We start from the raw sequence: 17651 nt of genomic DNA, 5'->3' as shown, positions 1-17651 counted from the left end.
TTGTCCAAGGCTGGTGCTCTCTGCTGAAACCACAGCTTAAATAAAAGATAGGATCTTTGCACAACGTCTTTCATGAGCTCAGAATATCCCAGAATGACGCACAGCTTTGGAACTAGGCTCACCACAGGGTGTGGGAAACCATGTTGTGTATGCTGAGAACTAACCAACAGAAATGATGTTGGTTGTGGGTTAATAGCTGGTCAGGGTAAAGTAGGGAACCTTGCTCTCCTCTGAATTGGTTCAAGACATATTGGCAAACACCCAAGATGGTAAGTAGAGCCTCAGATTATCAGGGCCACCTCTCCACCCACATTACACTGAAATGTCAGCTTAGATTAACCTCCCAAGGCTTCTAAAGTAAGTTTCTCAGTTCAGCAGGTCTGGCAGCATCTGTGAAGGAAAACAACAGAGTTAATGTCTCAGGTCCGGTGACCCTTCCTCAGAACAGCTCTTATTTAAGATTCTCAGTTGTCAGTGAAACAGTTAAGGTGTGAACATCTGTGGTTTCATAGTTTAATGTGTTTACAGTTTTATGCTAAATCATGCAAGGTCATTGCATAGAGGGAAATAATACAGTTCAATCTACACTTCAGGAAGGATCAGCAGGCATTGGAGAGTGTGCAGAAGAGGATTGGGAAAATTGCTCCAGGAATGAAGAATTTCAGTTGCAGAAGCAGGGACTTTTCTCCTTGGAGGGGAGATTGGATATAACAAAAAAAACAGTTTTCAAAATCATGTAGCGTCTACACAGGAAAGGGATGCAGAAACCGCTCTGACACTTGAATGGACTGAGAACGGCAGAGCACAAATTTAAAGTAATCAGCAGAAGAATCAAAAGCAGCAGGAGAAAAAAAAAATGCTTACTGAGACAGCGAGTGGTTGGGGGCTGGAATCCACCACCTCAGAATGTAATGGAATTGGGTTAAATGGACGCTTTCACAAGGGAAAAGCTCGGTTCTCTAACGAAGAGACCATGTGCAGGGTTTGAGGGGGAAGATGGACAAGTGGTCTCCTACAGCACCATGGTAATTGAATCTTTCCATGACGGCTTTAGTCTCCCCACAGCTTTGTATTATCACATGCTTTATGTTTTGATATCATTTTCACTTCAAAGATGTATTCAAATTCACTGCCTGTCCAGCTATTTCCCATCAAAGCCATAAACTAAGCCCCTCACATCTCAGTAAAGAAAATATAGACTTTTTTTATTGTTTATTCGTGGGACAAGGCCCAGCATTTATTGGCCAGAGGGCAGTTAAGACTCAACCACATTGCTGTGGGTCTGGAGTCATGTGTAGGCTAGACTAGGTAAGGATGGTAGTTTCCTTCCCTAAAGGACATTAGTGAATCAGGTGGGCTTTCCCAACAATGGATTCATGGGCATCACATTTCAGATTTTTATTGAATTCAAATTCTACCCACCTGCCATGGATGGATTCGAACACAGGTGCCAAGATTATTATATGGGTTTCTTGATTCACAGTCCGGCGATAGTACCATTCGGCCATCACCTCCCTTATTTAAAACGTGTCAAATCTCCTTACAATCTGTTTTGCATCAAATGAATTAATTCCAGTTTCTCAGGTCTCTCCTCTTTAACTATTGTTCTTCACCTGCATGAATTTTTATTGGACTTGCCCTGCAGATTTGGTATTTCAATTCTCTCACCCCAAGCCTGCATACACTCCAACTGTGGCCAAAATAAATTTTGAGAGCGCTCTTGCATGTTCCTTCGTGAAGGCAGACACTGGGGAAATATTCAGACTAATACCCAGCACGGCAGGATTGCCCAATGAGGAGAGACTGAGGAAACAGTGCCCAAATTGGCTCAAGTTTTAGAAGAATGAAAGACGATCCTGTTGAAATTTACAAAATTCTTAAAGGGCTGGGCAGGATAGATATAGAAAGCAAGTTTCCCTGCCTGGTGAGATTAGGACCTCAGATTGTATCAGAATAAAGGGGTAAGTTATTTAGGCCTGCGATGGAGAAAAACCTCTTCACTCAGAGGCTAATGAATATTTGAAATCCTTCAATGCAGGGCTTACAGCAGCTCAGTCACTGAGTTTGCTCAATATAGCGATTGGTAAATTTCTACACACTAAATACAGCAAATGATAGTGCCCAGGATAATGGCATTGAGGCAGACGATCAGCCATGTTCTAGAATGATGGAGAAAGTCTGAGGGGCTGAATGGCCTCCTCCCCAGAGTCATACTGTATGGAAACTGAACCTTTGGCTCAACTCGTCCATGCTGGCCAAATTTCTGAAAATGAACCCGCCCCACCTGCCTGCTGCTGACCCATATCCCTCAAACCTTTCCTACTCCTATACCAGTCCAAATGCCTTTCAAATGTTGCGACAGTACCTGCATCTATCACTTCCTCTGGTAGTTCATTCCATACACACAATACCCACTGTGAAAACAAGTTGCCCTTCTCACCCTAAACCTATCTGCTCTAGTTTTGAACTCCCCCATTCTGGGAAAAGACCCTGTCTTTGATCATTATGATCTTACAAACCTCTGTAAGGTCACCCCTCAGCCTCTTACACTCCAATGAAAAATGTCCCCAGCCTATCGAGCGTCTCCTTATAACATCTCGAATGCCAATGATTTCCTCATTTAAGGTAAGAGGCATATGTGTCGAAGGTGGTTTGCTTGATGGATACCTGGGCTGAATGCGTTATCTTAGGGAGAATGAGCTGGAGTTCAGAAGAATTAGCGGGGGTGACTTGATTCAAGTGTATCAACATGGAATAGTCCTGGCAAGATGCAGAGTGGTGAGCCTGCGGAATTCTGTACCACAGAAAGCAGTTGAGGTCAAACTATTGAATGTTTTCAAGGAGTTAAATATAGTTCTCAGGGCTAAAGGGATCCAAGGGTACGGGGATAAAATGGGAACAGGTTTGATGATCAGCCATGATCATAGTGAACGGCAGAGCAGACTTGAAGGGCTGACTGGTCTACTCCCACTCCTTTTTTTCTATGTTTCTATCTTTCTATCCACCCCTCCATTTACCATGCTACAGATGCACTGCAGCAATCCACCAAACCCCTTAGGTAGCACCTTCCAAACCCATGACCACTTCCATCTAGAAGGACAAGTGCAGCAGGACAAAAGGACATGGGAACACCACGAACTTCAGGCTCTGCTCCTATCTTTTGAATCAAAGCTTCCATTTTTTACTCCTGTACTTTAACTGCTCTATTCAATATGCTGTTGGCACCGTATTTATACTCTCCCTTCCAAAGAACTACTCATTGAAGTCTGAGCTGTCCCTGTTCACCGCATCCTATTCAATCTCTTTCCAATCAGTGAATGCTTTCTGGAGATTCAGCACAAACATATGATCTCCCGTTTATCAAATGACACTGTTGCTGCCAGACCTTTGTGTGAACTGTTCTTTTCTGAAAAGGTTTTGATACTCCTCCTGATGTTTATCGAATCTAATATTCTAGCTCCAGTAGAAAGTATTGATACTGTATTCCCAATACTCAAGTTCAAATTAACCATGAATACTGGGAGCAGACAAGACATCCTTGTTATAAAATCACTCCATGGTCTGGCCTCTCTATCTCTCCTGCTGCATACTTCCTTAAAGTCTCTGCACTCTCTCCAATTTAACTCTTTTGCTTTGTCTCAGTTTCAACTACACGCCCAGTGGTGGCTGTACCTTCAACTTAGTAGGCTCTTAACTCTGGAAATTCCTTCTCTAAACCCCTCCTCCATCCTTTAAAGTAGCCTAAGTAATATTTTGTTTAGTAGCTCTATGAAGTGCTTCGCCTATATCCAAAGTGTTATCGAAATGACAGTTTGGAGTTTCTGTCTTATTCTCAGCCCTACATTTATGATGATTGTTTTAAGTTACACTTGAGTTTTTGCTGCACTTCTGGTTTGGCTGCCGGGCATCCTAAAAGGGGAAGAGGCCATGGTACACATTAGTCCCAAAGAAAGAGGTAGAATGAGGAATGAGCCGCTCAGTGACATCCACAACCTTGGCACCAGGAGGCAACATGCCTTCCTGGAGTCACATTGACAGCCACAGAAAAGCCTGTCTGTTCTCTCTGCGATCACTATAACTTTTGTCTTCCTCCCTTTCTGCACTGTCAGGCCACTTGCATTGCCAGAAGCCTGGCTTTGTCTGCACTCCCTTGAGGAGCCAGGTTCCAAAACGCAAGTTCTGGCAAATGAAGTGGGGTGTTTCCTGGGATGGAAAGGGTTCACTTTTGAAGAGAGCTTAAATAGGTTGAACCTTTACCCAGTAGAGTTTAGAAGATGGGTGGCTTGTTTTATTGAATCAAGACTTCAGGGAGGTAGCTAAAAGATTTTTTAGAAAACCAAATATTGTCGTCTTTGTACGACCCCCTCCCTGGCCTCATGGGCTTAGGGGGTACCAGAAATAGGAGAATGTGGCAGATGAAAGCACGGATTAAGAGTTGGTGCAGAAGGGACGGGTCATGGATTCCTGGATCAAATGGGACCATTTCTGGAACCTGTACAAGTGGGATGAACCAGAACGGGACCAACATCAATGTGGGTGGAGTTTGCTAGTGCTGCAGGGAGGTGTTTAAACTAGTTCAGCAAAGGGAAGGAGACACAGTGTGTTAGTATGAGGGACACAACATACTATAGTCGAGGAACCAAGGACGAGGGAGTTCGGCCACATTGACTCTCTCAGGTAAAAAGAAAGGCTGGATGGTCTTTATTTTAATGTTTGGAGTTTTATAGCTAACTCTATTGGCTGATTAGCGACGGGGAGTGATGCCAACAGCACAGGTTCAATTCTCACACTGGCAGAGTTTACGATTAAGGACTCGCTTCCTCAACTTCACTTCTGTCACACTGAGATATGGTAATGCACAGGTTAAACAACCCATCAGTTGCCTCTCTTTAATTAGCGAGCAGCCCTGTGGTCTGCTAAGACATTACCTTTACTTTTTTTGTCAATGTAGTAACAGGAGTTAAGGGACACGAATCGGCACATGGAATTGCAATGTTATTGCCGTGACAGAAATGTGGACGAAGGAAGGGCAGGACTGGCAAGTCAACATTCCAGGTATAGGACCACCAGGCACAACAGGGGAGTGTGTAAAGTAGGAGGTGGTGCTATGTTATTAACCAAGAAGTCAGTTACTGCAGTAAGAAGGGGTGATATCTTAGAAGGATTTTTAAATGAGACTTTGAGAGTAAAACTTTGAAATAAAAAGCAGACAGTCACTTGCTGGGGGTGTATTATAGGTCCCCAAGCAAAGCAGTCAGTACAGCAGATATGTAGATAATTCATTGAAATATGTAAAAATTAAAATAGGGCAATTATGTTCAGGGACTTTCACTTCCCCAACATTAGTTGGGATAGTCATCATGTTAGAGATTTAGAGGGAGGCAGATTTCTTAAAAAATGTATTCAGGAGTGCTTTGTCCGTCAACACATAGAAGGTCCTACAAATGTTGGACCTAATTCTGGGAAATGAAGCCAGACAAGCGTTCAATATGGCAGTAGGAGAGCATTTTAGTGACAGCTACCACAACATCATACAATGTCAGTTTGTCATGGAAGAAGAAAGAGATGCGCTGCAACTAAAGGTGTTTGGATTGGGGGTGGGGGGGGAAGGCAGGCTTTATTCAAACAAGGCAGGATCAGGCCAAGCTAGACTGGGAACGGCCAGTCAAGGAAAATCTACAGCAGAACAGTTGGGGGCGGGGGGTTCAAAAAAGAAATGGAGACACTACAGGCTTAATGTCTTCCCTTCAGGGGGACATGTCGAAGCAACGAACCTAGGGAACCCTGGATGTCAAGGAATATACAGGCTGGATAAAAAGGAAGAAAGAGGCTTTTAGTAGGCACAAAGGGAGCAAATCAATGGAGGATCAAGTGGAGTACAGAAAATGCAGGGGAGATCTTAAGGAAGTATTACGAGCGCAAAGAAGGGAAATGAAGAAAGCATACTGGCAGATAAAATTAGGGAGGATCCCAAGGTAATGTTTATCAAAGTTAGCACTACTGCCTCAGCACCAGGGACACAGGTTCGATTCCACCCACAGGTGTGCATTCTCTGCGTGGGTTTCCTCCAGGTGCTCCAGTTTCCTCCCACAGCGCCAAAGATGTGCAGGTGTGGGAAATGCAAGTTGAAGGGATAGGGTAGGAGGGTGGGCTGAGTTGGATGCTCCTTGGAGGGTCAGTGCGACTCAATGGGCTGAATGGCCTGCCTCTACACTGTATGGATTCTATGATTCTAAGCGGACAATTGGTGCATGGAGCTAGAGGGCATTGGCCAGGCGGTAAATGAGTACTTCATAACTGTCTTCATTCCGGAGAAGGATGTAGGTATAGAATTCAGGGAGACGCACTTAGAGGTTGAGCAATTTGGTTTAAGGAGGAAGGCCATATTGGAGATTTTCAAAAGCTTCAAAGTGGACAAATCCTCAGGTCTGACTGAGCAGCTTCCCAAGCCACTGTGGGAAATGAGGAGCTCTGACCCAAATTTTTTATTGGTGCCAAAAGACTGAAGAGCAGCTGACACGGTTCCACTGTTCAAAAAGGGCGATAGAGATAAGCCAGGAAATTACAGAGCAGTGAATCAAACATCAGTGGTTGGGAAACTACTGGACAAAATACTGAAGGGGAGAAGCAAGTTCCATTTAAGAGAGACAAGCCTTAATTAGGAATAGTCAACATGGCTTTGTCAGAAGGAGGTCATGCCTATCAAATTTGATATCAATTTTTTGAGGTGGTGAGCAGATGAGGGGAGGGCAGTTGATGGAATTTATATGGATTTCAGTAAAGCCTTTGACGTGGTCCTACACAGGAAGCTGGTAAGAAGTTAAACACACACGGGATCCAGGGAAACCTGGCAAGTTGGATGCAAAATCAGGTTAGTGACAGGAGGCAAAGGGTGATGGTAGAAGGCTGTTTGTGTCCCATGTACTGCTGGGTCCCTTATTGATCATGATCTATATAAACGATATAGATGAGAATGTGAGACAAATGATAAGCAAGTTGGCTGATAGCATGAAGATGGTGTGCTGGTTCATAGTGAGGAAGGAGGTTTAGGGTTACAGGAATATATAGACAAGTTTGTTAGATGGACAGATCAGTCGTATTGAATTTAATCCTGAAAAGTATGAGGTGATGTACTTTGGAAGAAGTAACCAGACAAGGGAGTACTCAATGAATGGCAGGACACTGGGAAGCTCAGAGGAACACAGGGATCTCAGGGTGCCTGTCCACAGATCCTTTCAAGTGGGAGCAAAGGTTAATAAGATACTTAAGAAGGCATAAGGAGTGCTTGCCATTATCAGTTGAGGTAGAGAATTTAAGATCTGGGAGGGTATGTTGGAGCTGTACAGAACTTTGGTTAGACCACAGCGGGAGTACTGTGTGCAGTTCTGGTCACCACACTACAGGAAGCACGTGATGACACTGGAAGGGATGCAGAGGAGACGGACGAGGAAGTTGCCCGAGATGGAGCATTTCAGTGAAGAAGAGAGGATGGATAAACTTGGGCTGTTTTCTTTAGAAACGAGAAGGCTGGAAGGGGGCCTGATTGAGGCGTTCAAGATAATAGAATCATAGAATCCCCACAGTATGCAAGGAGACCATTCATCCCATTGAGTCCAAACTGATCCTCCGAACAGCAACCCACCCAGACACAAATCCTCACCCTATCCCCGTAACCCTGCATTTCCCATGGCTAGTCCATTTAGGCTGCACACCCTTGCACACCATAGTTAATTTAGAATGGCCAATCCATTTAAACGACACATTTCTGGACTGTGGGAGGAAACCCACACAGGCACAGGGAGAACGTGCAAACTCCACACAGACAGTTGCCCAAGGGTGGAATCGAACCTGGATCCCTGTAGCTGAGAGGCAGCAGTGCCAACAACTGTGCCACCGTGCCGCCTCTAAGGGGTACGAATAGGGTGGATAAGAAACAGCTGCCCGCCCCCCACCTTCGTTGAAGGGTCAATAACAAGGGGCACCACTTGAAAGTGAAAGGCAGAGGTTTGGAGGAGATTTGAGGGAAAGCTTTTATTTTCTTCACCCAGTGGGTAGTGGGAATCTGGGAAGGAAGCTGAGGTGGGAAAGCTCACAACTTTTTAAAAGCACTTGGCTGAGTACCTGACATGTCTTGGCTAAGAGGCTGGTGCCGGCAATTGGGAATAATGTCGATGGGTCAGCGCAGACTAGATGGGCCAAAAGGACCTCTTCAGTGCTGCACGACTCTAATTAAATCAAGGTATGGTCTTTCACTTATTGCATTCGATGCTCATCTAATGGCATCCCGAAGAAAATATATTGGTACTTTGACCACATTATTTCACATGATCTAACCTATCGTGACAGCTATAATCATTCACTATTGTTTTCATGTATTTCTTTCAACTGCTTACAGATAGCAGTCTATTGCAGCAGCTACATGATAGCCAGTAACGTTCAATGAGAATCGTACTACTTTCCTTTCGACTTCTCCATTCTTTTGATACCGAACTCATAGAACATCCTTACAATCCAAATCTGAGCCACCATTCCATGGTAAGTATTGCATCACTTGGTTTCATGGTTCTAACCCACAATTTGTAATTATTTTGTGAACTCACAAAACTCAACAGCACATCCTACTTCATCTTAAAGCTTATCTTGCTTCTTGATCTCTCATCACAGATTTTGCTTTCTTGTCTCTCACCATCTTTTGTTATTTAGAAATTTTTCTCCATATTCTTGCTGATCATTTTGCTGCTTCTATTCAAACCCTTCGAGTTGCAGAGTCACAGAGATGTACAGCACAGAAACAGACTCTTTGGTGCAACTTGTCCATGCTGACCAGATATCCAAAATAAATAGAGTCCCATTTGCCAGCATTTGGCTCATATCCCTCTAAACCCTTCCTATTCGTGTAGCCATGTGGTCGCCTTTTAAATGTTGTAGCTGTACCAGCCTCCACCACTTCGTCTGGCAGCTTATTCCATAGAAGCACCACCCTCTGCGTAAAAAAGTTGCCCCTCAGCTCCCATTTATATCTTTCCCCTCTCACTTAAACTTATGCCCTCCAGATTGGACTCCCCAACCCCAGGGAAATGAACTTGTCTATTTACCCTATCCATACCCCTCATGACTTTATGAACTTCTATAGCAGGTCACCTCTCAGCCTCCAATGTGCCAGGGAAAATAGCTCCCAGTTATTCAACCTCTCACTATAGCTCAAACCCTCCTAGCCTGACAACATACTGGTAAGTGAAGCCAGACTCTATAGGTGTGAAGCTGGAAAACCACAGCAGGACTGACAAAGGGTTTCAGTCCAAAACACTGACCTTCCTGCTCCTCTGATGCTGTCTGACCTGTTGTGCTTTTCTAACTTCACACCTATAGACAGCATCCTTGTAAATCCTTTCTGAACCCTTTCAAGTTTCACAACATCCTTCCTATAGCAGAGAGACCAGAATTGTGAATAGTATTCCAATAGTGGCCAAACCAATGACTTGGACTGCCACAAAATCGCAACTCCTTTACTTAATGCACTGACCAATAAAGGCAAGCATACCAAATGCCTTCTCCACTATCCTGTCTACCTACAACTCCACTTTCAAGGAGCTATGATCCTGCACTCCAAGGTCTCTTTGTTCAGCAACACTCCCCAGGACCTTATCATTAAGTGTATCAGTCCTGCTCAGTTTTGCCTTACCAAAATGCAGCACCTCCCATTTATCTAAATTAAACTGTACCTGCCACTCCTCAGCCCATTGGCCCATCTGATCAAGATCCCGTTGTACTCTGAGGTAGCCTTCTTCACTGTCCACTACACCTTCAGTTTTGGTCTCATCTGCAAACTAATCTTTACTGCCTGAACACAAAGTGTTAAAATACAACCTTTCCTAAGTATCTGCACCACATTCATTTAAGTCTTCCCTCATTTGTTTACTTCTATCACTGGTGTCCCTCCAGTTCAGAGGAGGTTTGATCCGCATTCCCCCCTTCCCCCGACTTTAAGATATCTGACTAACATTGCAAATCTACTCCAATACCCTAACATGTGAATCGCTCCCTCTTCCACTAGCTCCATAGCTCCACAGCCACACACTGACCATCATCCCCACCTCCTCAAGGTGCCCAGTGCATGGTATTGGAGATAATCGGGAGACAGGTTCAGTCAAAGAGAATGAAACAGCACAGACAGAGGCCTGTAGTGCTAACTCACTGCAGGCCCATCAATTATAATTCCATTTGCCTGCTCTCTCTCTTTCTCTTCATTGCCCTGAAAATCTTTTTCAAGTAGATTCAATTCCTTTTACGAAGTTACTACCGAGTCTGGTTTCACCAGCATTCCAGGCAGCGTGTGAAAATAAGTCTCTTCATCACCCTCATTATTTTAAATGACTTTACAAAGTAGACCACCATACCTCCCACCCCCAGCTTGCACAAACATTTCACATCCATGTACCCTTGATAAAACTTCAGCTGAAGTTTTCACTTCTGTTCCGTTTTGTTAAAAAGGAAATAATTGGCTCAGTGCTATAAATAAATATCTCACTGGGATTATCAACCCGCAGCAAAATTCACCAAGCAACTGCAGCCATCTAAAGTGGCCACCAGAGGCCAGTATTAAGCAAAGTAAAACACAGTCTGAGATAATGGGAACTGCAGATGCTGGAGAATTCCAAGATAATAAAATGTGAGGCTGGATGAACACAGCAGGCCAAGCAGCATCTCAGGAGCACAAAAGCTGACGTTTCGGGCCTAGACCCTTCATCAGAGAGGGGGATGGGGGGAGGGAACTGGAATAAATAGGGAGAGAGGGGGAGGCGGACCGAAGATGGAGAGTAAAGAAGATAGGTGGAGAGAGTGTGGATGGGTGGATGGACTGAGCGGAGTCCGCAACAAACAACTGCACCTCCCAGTCGCAAACCATTTCCACTCCCCCTCCCATTCTCTAGATGACATGTCCATCATGGGCCTCCTGCACTGCCACAACGATGCCACCCGAAGGTTGCAGGAACAGCAACTCATATTCCGCCTGGGAACCCTGCAGCCATATGGTGTCAATGTGGACTTCACCAGTTTCAAAATCTCCCCTTCTCCTACTGCATCCCTAAACCAGCCCAGTTCGTCCCCTCCCCCCACTGCACCACACAACCAGCCCAGCTCTTCCCCCCCACCCACTGCATCCCAAAACCAGTCCAACCTGTCTCTGCCTCCCTAACCGGTTCTTCCTCTCACCCATCCCTTCCTCCCACCCCAAGCCGCACCTCCATCTACCTACTAACCTCATCCCACCTCCTTGACCTGTCCGTCTTCCCTGGACTGACCTATCCCTTCCCTACCTCCCCACCTATACTCTCTCCACCTATCTTCTTTACTCTCCATCTTCGGTCCGCCTCCCCCTCTCTCCCTATTTATTCCAGCTCCCTCTCCCCATCCCCCTCTCTGATGAAGGGTCTAGGCCCGAAACGTCAGCTTTTGTGCTCCTGAGATGCTGCTTGGCCTGCTGTGTTCATCCAGCCTCACATTTTATTATCTTAAAACACAGTCTGGCCCTGTTTTACAGTCACAGAAACTTCATTTAAAGGTCCAATGTGTATTTTATCTTAACAATTGTTCTATTCTCACTGATCTCTGTGTGTTTGTGTCTGCACAAGGTGGAAATGTTGACACTTCCTAGCTTAACCAGAAATTTCCTTAGGTATATTAAGAGATAAAACCTGAAAGAGCACAGAAAAGATTTACAAGGATGTTGTCAGGGTTAGAGGGTTTGAGCTACAGGGAGAGGCTGAATAGGCTGGGGCAATTTTCCCTGGAGCATCGGAGGCTGAGGGGGTGATCTTATAGAGGTTTATAAAATCATAAGGGGCACGTATAGGGTGAATACTGAAGATCTTTTCCCCAGGTCAGGGGAGTCTAATAAACTAAAGGGCATAGGTTTAGGGTGACAGCGGAAAGATTTAAAAGGGGGATAAGGGTAAACATTTTCATGCAGGGGTTGGAGTGCATATGGAATGAGCTGCCAGGGGTGGTGATGAGGCTGGTACAATTACAACATTTGAAAGGTGGCCAGATGGGTACATGAACAGTAAGGGTTTAGAGGGGTATGAGCTAAATGCTGGCAAATGGGACTAAATTAATTTAGGATATCTGGTCAGTATGAACAAGTTGGACCGATTCGGACTAAATGTTCCATTTCAGTGCTGTATATCTCTATGACTCTATCTGAAGGGCAAGAATCAGAGGGCAATAAATCATGATTGAAAGCAAGGTGGCCCGGGCAAGTTAGAAACCTATCAATTATTCAAATAAGGGGAAAGAGGGGGAAGGAATTCCACATCTGGACATCCTGGGAAGGAATGAGTTAGAACAGAAGGTTGTGCAGCATGTTTTGATTTTGATACTGAGAAAGAAGGGAATAGGAAAGTTTTGTGGAGAGGTATAATTACAGCTCCAGAGGAATGAGAGAGAAGAATTCAATAATACTAATCAAGAAAGACAGACAGAGAGCTTGTGACAGAGAAAGAGCAAGACTAAAGGCAGAGCAAACATGGATTGCTCTTAGATTGTAATGCAGTTTGTGCAAGGTTAAAATTCCAGAAAATAACTTCCTAATGTGACAATGCCCCAAACAAATGTTTTCTCTAATGCTGATTGCTTTCTGAAGAAGACTGCAAAAGGTGTGAACTGTAAACTTCCTGCTTGCTATAACCAGCCGTGCAATTAATTGTACAGTAATTAATTACAGGATTTCAGGCAGCACAGTGGCTCAGTGGTTAGCACTGCTGCCTCACAGCGCCAGGAATTCCCGTTCAACTCCACCCTCAAGCAGCTGTCTGTGTACACTGTTTGCACATTCTCCCCATGTCTGTTTGGGCTTCCTCCAGGTTTTCTGCTTTCCTCCCACAGTCAACAAATGTGCAGGTTAGGTGGATTGGCCATGCTAAATTGTCCCTAATGTCGAGAGATGGACAGGCTAAGTGGATTAGCCACAGGAAATGCAGGGTTACAGTGATAATATCGGGGATGGGTCTGGGTTGGATGCTCTTCACATGGTCAGTATGGACTCAATGGGTTGAATGGCCCGTTTCCACACTGCAGGGATTCTAATGATTCTATGTTGAGCATATAATGGTCATCATACCAAACAGCACTGTCCTATCCATCTGTAAAAGGTACTGATATCTAAAGGATCTTTCACAGTATTTATGCGTGCACCATTTCAGCAAAATACAAAGAGAGGTTTCAGATTGGTCTAATCGTTACATTATAGACAGCTGCCAATACTCACCAGCATTTTGGCCACACAGTTCTGCTCCCCGGCATAACAGAAATCTCCAGAAACATTGGTCTCAAACCAGATGTGCTCCCCATACTGTGCATTCTCCTAAGAAACACACCACAGAAAACAAGATTAGTTCAATGGCCAATTTGGACAATCACCAAATATCTCTGTACGCTCTGTAATGTGTGCCTTGATGCAGCCAACACTGGGGAAGGAGGTGCAGTGAGGTCCATTTCAGGTTTATTTGTGGTCAGAAAGAGAACAGTATGCCACAGTTGAGTTTTTTTTTCATTTGTTTATGGAATTTGGGCTTCATTGGTTGGGTCAGTATGTATTGCCCATCCATAATTGCCCTTGAACTAAGTAGCTTGCTAGCCCATTTTCAGAGGGCAGATAAGCATCAACTGCATAGCTGTGGGTTAGGAGTTATGTGTAGGCCAGACCAGATGAGGATGGCAGATTTCCTTCCCTAAAGGACAGTAGTGAACAAATTGGGTTTTTATGACAATCAGCACGGGCATTTAATTCCAGACTTTCTTTTTTAAACAAACTGAATTCATATTTCACCATCTGAACCAATCTCCCCAAAACACGTGTGAGATTCCAATACACTAGCCCAGTGACAATTACAACTGTTCCACCTTGTGGCTATGAAGAGGTGGGCACTAGGGCAAGGACAAGATCGAGTGCGAATGAGGTCCCCTCTACCTTTTGGTCAAAGACCTAACTGGGCAGCCAGGGAGTCAACTTCTTTCAGGATTGATTTGGGGGTGGGGGGTGAAGTTAAAGATTCAAGACATCCTTAGTTTGGACTTCCAGAGATGCAACCTGTCTCAAGAAGAGGGTGGGTTCATCTGATCCAGTTCACTGGCCGTGTTGGTTTGAAACTGGACAGGAACAAACGTAGGCTTCGTTCAGCTATTCAAATGACAGCGCAACTGATGGCTGCAACATGTGACACTTTATTGAGAATGGCAAATCATTTGCACCAGTAGAGAGACAAACAGCACCTTGAAGCCACGGGCCCTCACAGAAAATGAGCGATAATCAGCATTTGAATTAACGAGGTGGCCAGCAACTGAATCAGACAGAGTGAGCGAAAACTGGGGGTGGAAAAGAAAGATTCAAGTGTGTCTGCTCCCTAGCTGTGGCTTTTCTAGCTGAAGCTTTCTAGAGATATAAAAGGCTTTGACATGACACTTTAACAAACCGTGCATTGGACCCGAACCCCCAATCTCTTTGCACCTCCCTTGTTTCTAACCTTCCACCATTTAGAAATTGTTCCATTTTTGCTGCTTTTAGGTCTATTGCGAATGATCTCACATTTGTTTACATTGCATTTCATTTTTCCACATTCACTTAATCGGTCTATACACCTTTGCAGTATTATGTTCCCAGCTACACAGCTGAGAATTCAGCAATATGGAAATAATGCTTTCTAACCCATCATCCACATCATTAACAAAATGTGATAAATAATTGCGGCTCCAACACAGATCTTTGTAGATCCATTAGTCACATCCTGCTAATTACAGTATCTGCTTGTTAGCATTACGCTGTGTTCCCTGGCACTCGCTCTCTTCCTTACCCTTTTCATAATTTGTGTTAAACGCTATGATTCTGAACTTTAGCTAACAGTTCCCTGACAGACTTTATAAAATTGTTCTACAAGTCCTTAAATATAAGATCCAGGTTCTCCAAATTGTGGTGCAATGTCTCTGAGCCAGAACCTCCGAGTTCAAGTCCCAATCCAGGACTCGATGGCCATAAGCCAGCCCTGCGCCGAGTATCAATTTAAAAATCAGGGCAGTGCCACATCATAAACTTGGACCAAAACAGAGCTTTATGGTCACCAACCTCCTCTCAATGCCTTGGATGTGAACAGAAAGACTCTTCAGTCCACTACTTTAGTCACCTCTTCAAATCGTTTCATTAGATTTGTCTGTTACAAATCTGTGACGACTCTCCCATATCATCAGGAATTTTGCTTGTTGAGATGATAAGTCAGTGTACCCTGAAGTGGACATTCTAGTAATTGCTCATGTCGATATTAGGTTGATAGGGCTGTGATTCTTTGATCTCACTATATTCACTGCTCCAAAGGAGTGTGGTGATTTATTCAATTTTCCTACTATAAAAATAGGTTCATAAGACAACAGCAACTATAAGTTTATAGATAGGACATATGTAATGTTCCAACCTGTTTCTTTTAAGATCTAGCAGGAAGCCCTCTGGACCACAGAATTTAACAACTTTTAGTTTTATTCATTTCTTTTCCACCACTATTTTGCCGCTGTTAATTCTGTCGAGCCTCTGAGCTTGATTCAACGTTAGTTTTACCAGAATGTCTGACACACTGACTTCTTCCGTTATTGTAAAGGCAGACGCAAAGTTAGGTGGCACGGTGGTAATGGCACTGGATTAGGAATCTCGAAGATCGAGGGTAAGGCTCGAGACCTGAATTCAAATCCCACCACTGAGAATGGTGAAATTTAAACTCAATTAATAAACTAAACAAAAACAACCGATCTGATGTTGATCATGGATCATAAAGCCAGCTGGTTCACTAGTGTCATTTCTAGGGAGGGGGAGTCTACCATCCTCATCTGCTCAGGCCTACTGGCGACTCCAGAACCATAACAAGGTGCTTGGATGAGTACTGGTAGGTGTCACCACTGCAGAGCCCTTGTAGAGACCATGTTTTACCTTCATTCACACTGAGGGTTCCAACCATCACGCTGCATGGCACCACCACACGGATTTCAAATAACTCTGGAAATGCTAAACTGGGCATCCATGAAGAGGTGTAGGCCATCAGCAACAGATAAGTAATGCCACAATCAGCTGTGCCACCACCTTCCTGATTCTCCCTGCAGGCAGTCACATGCAAATTTTATTCTTTATTCTTTTGTGGAACATAGGTGCAGTTAACATGGCCAGCAACTGAGGTCCATCCCAAATGCGCCTTCATCTGAATGGCTTACTAGCCCACTTCAGATGGCAGTTAACAGCCAACCACATTGCTGTGGGTCTGGAGTCACATATAGTTTAGGCCAGCTCAGGATGGCATTGAGGAAATAGCTGGTGAATACTTCTTCACTGAATTAATTGGGGAGACAATGGCCCAGTGGCATTATTGCTGGACTGTTAATCCAGAGACCCAGATAACATTCTGGTGACCTGGATTCAAAGCCTGCCATGGCAGATGGTGGAGCTTGAATTCCATAAATATCTGGAATTAACAGTCTAATGATGACCGTGAATCCTTTGTCAATTGTTGGAAAAACCTCATCTAGTTCACTGATGTCCTTTAGGGAATGAGACTGCCATCCCTGATAATAAAGTGTGGAGCTGGATGAACACAGCAGGCCAAGCAGCATCTCAGGAGCACAAAAGCTGACGTTTCAGGCCTAAACCCTTCATCGGAGAGGGGGATGGGGAGAGGGGTCCGGAATAGAGAGGAAGAGAGGGTGTGTGTGCATGCGCGTGCGTGAGTGAGAGCGAGAGAGGGAGAGCGAGAGAGAGAGAGAGTGTGTGTGTGTGTGTGTGTGTGTGTGTGTTTGTGTTTGGGAAAGGAGGGGATATTTTCTGTGTATCCAACTGTCAGTCGTATCATACTGACCTACTTGTGCATTGATTAGACCTATCGGGAAAAATTGCTTCCTACTAGATAGGGGTCCTACTCTATCCTGACAGAAACACGACAGTGGATAGTAACATAAGGTATCTCAAATTGAGAAATATAATCGACTGCTTTTTGACCATTCTTTGGAATGAAAGGGCTTGGGAGAGTAGTGCGGAACACTTTGGACATATTTGCAGCCAAGTAGTTTTCTATATACAAAAGAAATCCCTCCTTTTGGAATGTACAATTGGCCGTTAAGCTTCAGAAACGGGAAGACGTTTTATTTTTAAATGAGTTGCAGTGGTTTGTTTTATTCTGCCTGCGTTGCAAGGTAACAATATAACTGTAGCATTTCTCCAAGTAAGCGAGCTTCAGTGGCGCGTTGCAAGTTTTTGTGCCCACTTTCAATCAATCTGCAAACGCTTCCCAAATCCTGGTGAAAAGTGTACATCCAAGTGTGTTTTGGGGTGGGGGTGGGAGTGCTGTAGGGTATAATTTGAGGAGTTTGAACTCTCTGTCTCTGCGGGCGCTAGCCGCCCTCTTATCTGAACGAGCTGCTTAGTCTCTCTGATGAAGGGTCTAGGCCCAAAACGTCAGCTTTTGTGCTCCTGAGATGCTGCTTGGCCTGCTGTGTTCATCCAGCTCCATACTTTATTATCTTGGATTCTCCAGTATCTGCAGTTCCCATTATCTCTGAGACTGCCATCCTTACCTGGTCTGGTCTACATGTGACTCCAGACCCACAGCAATGTAGTTGACTCTTAA

At 44.4% G+C, this 17651-nt stretch overlaps 1 protein-coding gene across 3 annotated transcripts in view; it reads right to left on the bottom strand.

Annotated features, from left to right (window-relative positions):
* dgkza (diacylglycerol kinase, zeta a) overlaps positions 1-17651 on the bottom strand; it is a 616491-nt gene that overhangs the window by 236458 nt on the left and 362382 nt on the right. For all 3 annotated transcript variants that reach the window (XM_059651884.1, XM_059651885.1, XM_059651883.1), the window contains exon 3: positions 13268-13363. In XM_059651884.1, the coding sequence (XP_059507867.1) occupies positions 13268-13363 (96 nt within the window). The remainder of the gene's footprint in view (positions 1-13267; positions 13364-17651) is intronic.

This window comes from Stegostoma tigrinum, chromosome 17 (assembly GCF_030684315.1).
Source record: "Stegostoma tigrinum isolate sSteTig4 chromosome 17, sSteTig4.hap1, whole genome shotgun sequence".
Lineage (NCBI taxonomy): Eukaryota > Metazoa > Chordata > Chondrichthyes > Orectolobiformes > Stegostomatidae > Stegostoma > Stegostoma tigrinum.
This window is presented reverse-complemented; position numbering and strand designations above follow the sequence as displayed.